General features: G+C 54.8%; 2 protein-coding genes across 3 annotated transcripts in view; one reads left to right on the top strand and one right to left on the bottom strand.

Annotated features, from left to right (window-relative positions):
• The window catches only part of LOC113211931 (lipase 3), a 3,839-nt gene extending 835 nt beyond the window's left edge, over window positions 1–3,004 (bottom strand). Inside the window, exons 1-8 of one of the 2 annotated variants that reach the window (XM_026430475.2) lie at window positions 2,861–3,004; window positions 2,463–2,680; window positions 2,171–2,375; window positions 1,945–2,059; window positions 1,626–1,872; window positions 1,391–1,552; window positions 907–991; window positions 681–820 (exon numbers count right to left, since the gene is read on the bottom strand). In XM_026430475.2, the coding sequence (XP_026286260.1) occupies window positions 681–820; window positions 907–991; window positions 1,391–1,552; window positions 1,626–1,872; window positions 1,945–2,059; window positions 2,171–2,375; window positions 2,463–2,669 (1,161 nt within the window). In that variant the 5' untranslated portion in view covers window positions 2,670–2,680; window positions 2,861–3,004. Of the gene's footprint in view, window positions 1–680; window positions 821–906; window positions 992–1,390; window positions 1,553–1,625; window positions 1,873–1,944; window positions 2,060–2,170; window positions 2,376–2,462; window positions 2,691–2,860 lie in introns of both variants that reach the window. The other variant, XM_026430473.2, reaches the window with a different exon arrangement.
• LOC127749067 (uncharacterized) overlaps window positions 1–5,767 on the top strand; it is a 22,625-nt gene that overhangs the window by 7,065 nt on the left and 9,793 nt on the right. Inside the window, exon 2 of the mRNA XM_052265650.1 lies at window positions 5,527–5,630. Within this exon, the coding sequence (XP_052121610.1) occupies window positions 5,527–5,630 (104 nt within the window). The remainder of the gene's footprint in view (window positions 1–5,526; window positions 5,631–5,767) is intronic.

The raw sequence follows: 5,767 nt of genomic DNA, 5'->3' as shown, positions 1-5,767 counted from the left end.
ACAAACGGACTCGAGAAGCAGCACCACCAAACGAGGAGGTAATAATTAGTCTAGCACGAGGGGATCCTTGAAATAAATTTAACGTTAACGCCGTTAACTCGTTGCGGTTAACGATAACGCGTTACGTTAATAAGGACCGGTAACGTAAACGAAACGCGTTACTTTTGGGCCCGATCAACGTCAACGTTATCCGTTACTTTTTAAAAGTAACGTTCCCAACCCTGCCAACGAGTTAGTAAAATTATCGCTCTAAGAGTTCATGATGCTGAAATAAGTTGTCATTTGACGTGTTGCTCTTCAGGCGGATCATAAAATCGCTCACATGTTGGCGCGAGGCTCATATTTGGTATTGTATTGGATAAATACTGCCCGTAGCGTATAGGGTATTCCAATGGAGCGCGGAGCGGAAGTAAGAAAGAACAAAAACGGAAGATGGAAAGGCGCCTGCACTCCTCCACGCCTGCCCTCCACTTCTCCCCGGGCGCTCCCCCACTCCGCGATATAGAGGAGAGGGGGACGGCACGATCACCTTTTCACCTTCCGTTTTTGTTCTTCTTACTACCGCTCTGCGCTCCATTGGAATACCCTATTCGCAGTTATCACTGCCAGGCAAAAACCTTGGGCCAACAGACTCCCCGCTGTTAGTCAAGTCAAACTAACACCCCCCCCCCCCTGCTTACCTGCGGGCCTGCCAGCAGGTCATTCGGCCCGTAGTATAGCCTGGTGGGGACGAAGATGTTGCTCAGGTTGTAGCTGGGCGCTGTCAGCTGACCGTAACGCGCCAGGTTCTGGATTGTCCCGTAATCGTACTTATGGAAGCCTGTAGTCAGTTGAACGACATAACAAACAGACTCAGTCAACGTGGGCGGACTCATAGAGTATACGACAGAACTGCCATCACCATACCGGGTACGAGGCCCTGTCTATAGTGGTCCAAAACTTTGAACGACGTTCCGGCCGGGGTCCGCGAAAGGATGTACGGCAGCAGCGTCTGGATTGAACAACAAACAAAATATTACAAAGAGACCCAATCATCTTCATTTTTTAAAAAGGATGGCTCACCGGTTCTGTAAAATTTTGAGAATTATACTGTACCGGGTGATTCAGAGAAGACGCAGGTGCGAGCGGGTTTGCCTATCCTCGACTCGGCGGGCGCACGGGTCCAGGTCTGGGGAGAGGTGAGGAGGGGACCCGTGCGCCCGCCGAGTCGAGGATAGACAAACCCGCCCGCACCTGCGTCTTCTCTGAATCACCCGGTACTGCATGCAGCCGTGTGGACGTGCTTTCCTACCGGCTAGCCCCTTTCGCCTTGCGTAGCTTGAGAGTAGGCAACGCGTCCACTCGCCTACATGCTGAACAGTCTGCTCCGGGTCAAGCTTCTCGTCCTTACCGTGTTGGTCTGCTTGTCGTTGCGGCCGCCCAGGGAGGCGAAGATGGCCAAGCACAGGGGCTGGGTGAGCGGAGCGCTGTCGGCACAGAGGGTCTGCCCGGTCGCGCGCAGCTCGGGCGTGCTCGGCAGGAACCAGTACACGCCCAGCGGGGCCCCGGCCAGCTGTTGCGACCGAATCAACGATCAACATTTCTGAGGGAGGCCAATGAAACAGAAGGACCCGCGGGCGTCCGACCTTTTGCGCCGGGATGGACTGGAGCAGGAGGCGGAAGGCAGCGGATCGGGCGTGGCTGCCCTCGGCGACCGGGCCGAATCCGGTGTACAGCTTGACGTGCTTGGCCACGTCGGGGCGTTCAGCGCCCATGACGAACATGGTGGTGGTGCCCATGGAGAAGCCCACGTACTGCACCTCCTGCTGGCCCGTCTCTTGCATCGCGTACTGGATCAGCGCCGGCAGGTCCTGCGTGCCGTGCTCGTGGAACCTGAGGCGTACAACGTATACCGTCAGAATACACACTATTGCACTCGGGTAGCCGACTAAAATATTTGCTCACGAAAAGTCCCAGAAGGCGGCCTCCTTGGTGCTGAGCGTCGTGTGGTTCAGCGAGTAGGTGTTCCCGCGCACGTTCAGCAGCCACACGTCGAAGCCCTCATCGGCCAGCAGGTACGCTGTTCCAGATTGCGAAAAGTGGAGGAATATCAAGGAATGGAAATTTATTTTCTCGTGCCATATGGAGTCGATACTTTTACTTCTTTGGTTTTGCCAAGGTTTTTGCTCACCTAGCGCCTTGCCGGGGCCGAGGACGAGATACTCGGCTGAGCTGGACAGCAGAGGGTGCCCCATGACGACGACGGGTTGCGTCGCACCCGAGGCCTCACTAGCAACCGTGGCGTTCCTGACGCGATGGATGCCCAGGATGTAGCCATCGTCCGTGGTCACGTGATGCAGCTCCGCGTCGTAGCCCCAATACCGCGAGAGCTCCACCTGCACATCGGCGGGCGTTTTAGTCGTCGACTCAATACTACCCATTCGTGCTCCCCTCGGAACAGATGTCGCCCTCCGGCCGCTCACCGGATCCAGGTCCATCAGGGGGTCGAAGTCCCTGGACACCGCTGCTTTAAGGCCAGTGAGAGGCGCCTTGGCCAAGTCAACGATCCACTCGGGGCCCACCGTTGGGACCGCCGGGACCGCTGGGATGATGGAGTCAATGCCCAAGAGCGAGGCCAGCGCGGCGTCCAGCAACAGCGAGGCCAGCAAGGCCTTCACGGCGACCGCCATCTCAGCAGCCACTGTTAAAAACTGTTGTAGGTTTTACGGGGGAAAATTTCCATGAATCGTATCGTAACATTTTCGAAGATTTTTAGACTAAATTTGTTCGAGTTTGTTCCAATTCGAACTGGCCTGTCCGCTCATCTCTTCTTCTATAGACTATTCACGATCCTCTTAAGTGATTATGAATGACAGCTTACCGATGTAGATGCACGACTTGTAGTTCACCCGTCTTCAGAGAGGCGTGCTGTGCTACTGCTTGCTTTCCTCGTGGAAGTACGCGAACACAGACATTCGCTGAGATCGATGGCTGCTCTGCGGTTCACTTTTATCCTCTCTTTGAGGTATTTGTTTTACATATCTCACTTCCCAAACAATCCACGTGCTTTCTCACCTTCACGGCTATCACGGTCCGTGGTTGGCCGGCGGGGCCCCCGGTTACACGCCGGTATAAGGGCGAGGAGGGGGGAGGGGGCGACCACGGACCGCGACAGCCCAGCTGAGCCGCGTTGGTAACAGTAAGTGTATTCAGGTGTTCATCTATTATAGGAGGAACCACACATTGTTTCGAAATGGCGAGATCGGCTGAGGTTTGGTTAAAATCCGGTTACTATCCGCCAGGCGCTCCAGAACCGCGCGCAGCTGCCCTGGATCATCTCTCTCTTTTCCCGTCGACCTGACTGCTGCGGGCTGAAGCAGGGTTTTTAGACACTCCCCAAGACTGTCTCTACCAGAGGGCAAAGTCCGCCCCCCTCCCTTTCCCTCACTCTCTACATAGCACAGGGCGGATCCTCGAGTGTGTGGGTGTGGCCGGCGGACGTGTTTGGGCACCGTTTCCCATTTCCACATTTCGACTTCAAACAACCACAAATCTTTGCAGCGAGATATACATTTTTGTAAAAGAAGTATTATTGTTCGCACGGTGGCTGCTCCATAGCACCCCGGCGCACAAACGGACTCGAGAAGCAGCACCACCAAACGAGGGGCGCCGCGTAGCGTGGCGTGGCGTGGCGCCGTGTCGATCAATATCATCCAAGCATGCACGGCACACGCCGTGCCGCGTCCCACTTCCTGGCGGTGATGATTTATTCGGGAGATTGTTGTAAGGCGGAGGAGCCGGCGAGGGCCGGCCCACGAAGCCAAAACGCAAAGTGTCTGGTGGCAGCTGGACCCTGCCGGTACTAACTTACCTTCACGACAGTGCTCTGAAAATGCAGGAGTCACGTGCGTCGCTCTTGGAGGAGCGATGAATTGTGAATTGTTTCGTTTTTTCGTTTCTCCTGGAAGAGCGACGCATGCGAACATTATTGCCCTTCCTTCTATGACGACGACGGCTGTCGTCGCTCAAAAGGAGCGATGATCCAATACAGCCACTCATCATGGAGTGATGCTTCCATAATCATCACTTAAATGGGGCGACGGAAAAATGGATGTCGCTCGATACCGCTCCATTTGGGCAAAGATAAATTCCGTCACACTTTGTTATGAGACACATAACCATTCGCGACACCAACGCAAAAGTTCCAAAGGAATTGAGAGAGTGTTGGACGTTTTCCGATAAAATCTGTCGTTCGAGGCATATGTCGCAGGCGGTCCTAGGCTATGTAGAGCGACAGGCAGAGTTGAATTATTCGTCCATAAGAACCTCCTCTGCTTCCATGTATGCCCCCCCCCTCATCGATCGGCTGATAATCAAAAAGGGAAGCTAGACACTCATTTGATATATGTTGGGTCCCAGGCCCCCCTCCCTTCCCCGTCGGGATTATGGTAGGCAGTTCGCTGAACTGGGTCCTGAGTGTGGGCAACCCTCAGCACACGGAGGATATGAGGGTCTCGCGGCGAAGAGTACGAATGCGCTCCTCCGCTGCAGTTTAAAGGGGTGAAACTGCCTAGAAAAAAATTAAGGTAGAGGGCGAATTTAGAATTGTTCTCTTCCTTGTTTTTCTAGTAGTCTGGTTTCAAATACCACGCACAGCTTGAAAACTTGTTATAGCAGAATGCCCCGAGTTTGGAGTTTGTCCTAGTTTCCATTCAGTCAGGTTTCTAAGCGCAGTCTCGTGTTCCCAAAGTTGGCTGCCTGGAAACAAACTAGGCGCCACCCTCGCTCTACGGGGCCCAACTGTTTGAAAACCGACCCCTGACTTTATCTATGAAATATTGAATCTGGCGCTCGGGCGCTCGAGAGGGCGCTGGACGCCGTCAGAAGGCGTGCGAGACGAACCCTCGGCCGAACCCCCCTCTTCCCCGCCAAACCCTTCCCTAGCAAGAAAAGCTTGTTCTTGCTCTGTTGTCGGTTAGTTGTTGCTGAATATGTGCGACAATCAATAATAGGACAGCCGACGGCTCGCATAACCAACCAATCCCGTCCGGTCTGGGGTCCATCCGAAAGGCGCATTCAAATCAGCAGCGGGAGCAGCATGACGGGCCAGGCTCATTGGGGGGCGCGGATCGTGGCGTGGCGTGGCGCAGAGCAGCGTTGCCACATTAGGGGGCGCGGTGGCCGCGGCAGTGCGGGAGAAGGGGTTGTTGTTTCCCGAGCTGCCCCCAGCCCCCAGCCACCCCATGGCATGGCCCCCGTGGGGGAGGGGGGGTGTAGTACGCCTGCAGACGTTATGTTTAAACCACGAATACATTTGGACTTAATTGTAGGGGAGTAGTGAAAGATTCAAATAAGATATCCTGTGTTGGGTAAGGACCTAAGGACTTCGGCCGTTTACTACCTTAGTTGACCTTAGTTCATGAGGCCTTAACGGAATGGTTCTTTCGAACAGGTTCATGCAGAATCGAAAACAGCTCGGGCGTTCTTGCTTTTGGTTGAGCTGCCTCAACACCTGACTAATCAATTATTTTTTATGCTCTGTTGCAGCGTGTGCGTCAAGCAGGAACAGCCCATGACGCCGTCCTGCTCGGAGCCGTCCAGCCCTCTGGAGGCGCTCAGTCCACCCAACTTGCCATCAAAGACGCAGAACGGTGAGTGGAGCGGGGATGACTTTTAGTTGAAAGGAAACGGCAGCCGATATGGTCGAGTACTTCGGCGGGAGGATGGCGTGCCGACGGTCCCGGGCTGGGGTTGTCAAAGCAGCCAGAGGAGGGAGGTGCAGCGGCAG

Source organism: Frankliniella occidentalis, unplaced genomic scaffold (assembly GCF_000697945.3).
Source record: "Frankliniella occidentalis isolate FOCC.00 unplaced genomic scaffold, Focc_3.1 Scaffold28, whole genome shotgun sequence".
Taxonomy (NCBI): domain Eukaryota; kingdom Metazoa; phylum Arthropoda; class Insecta; order Thysanoptera; family Thripidae; genus Frankliniella; species Frankliniella occidentalis.
This window is presented reverse-complemented; position numbering and strand designations above follow the sequence as displayed.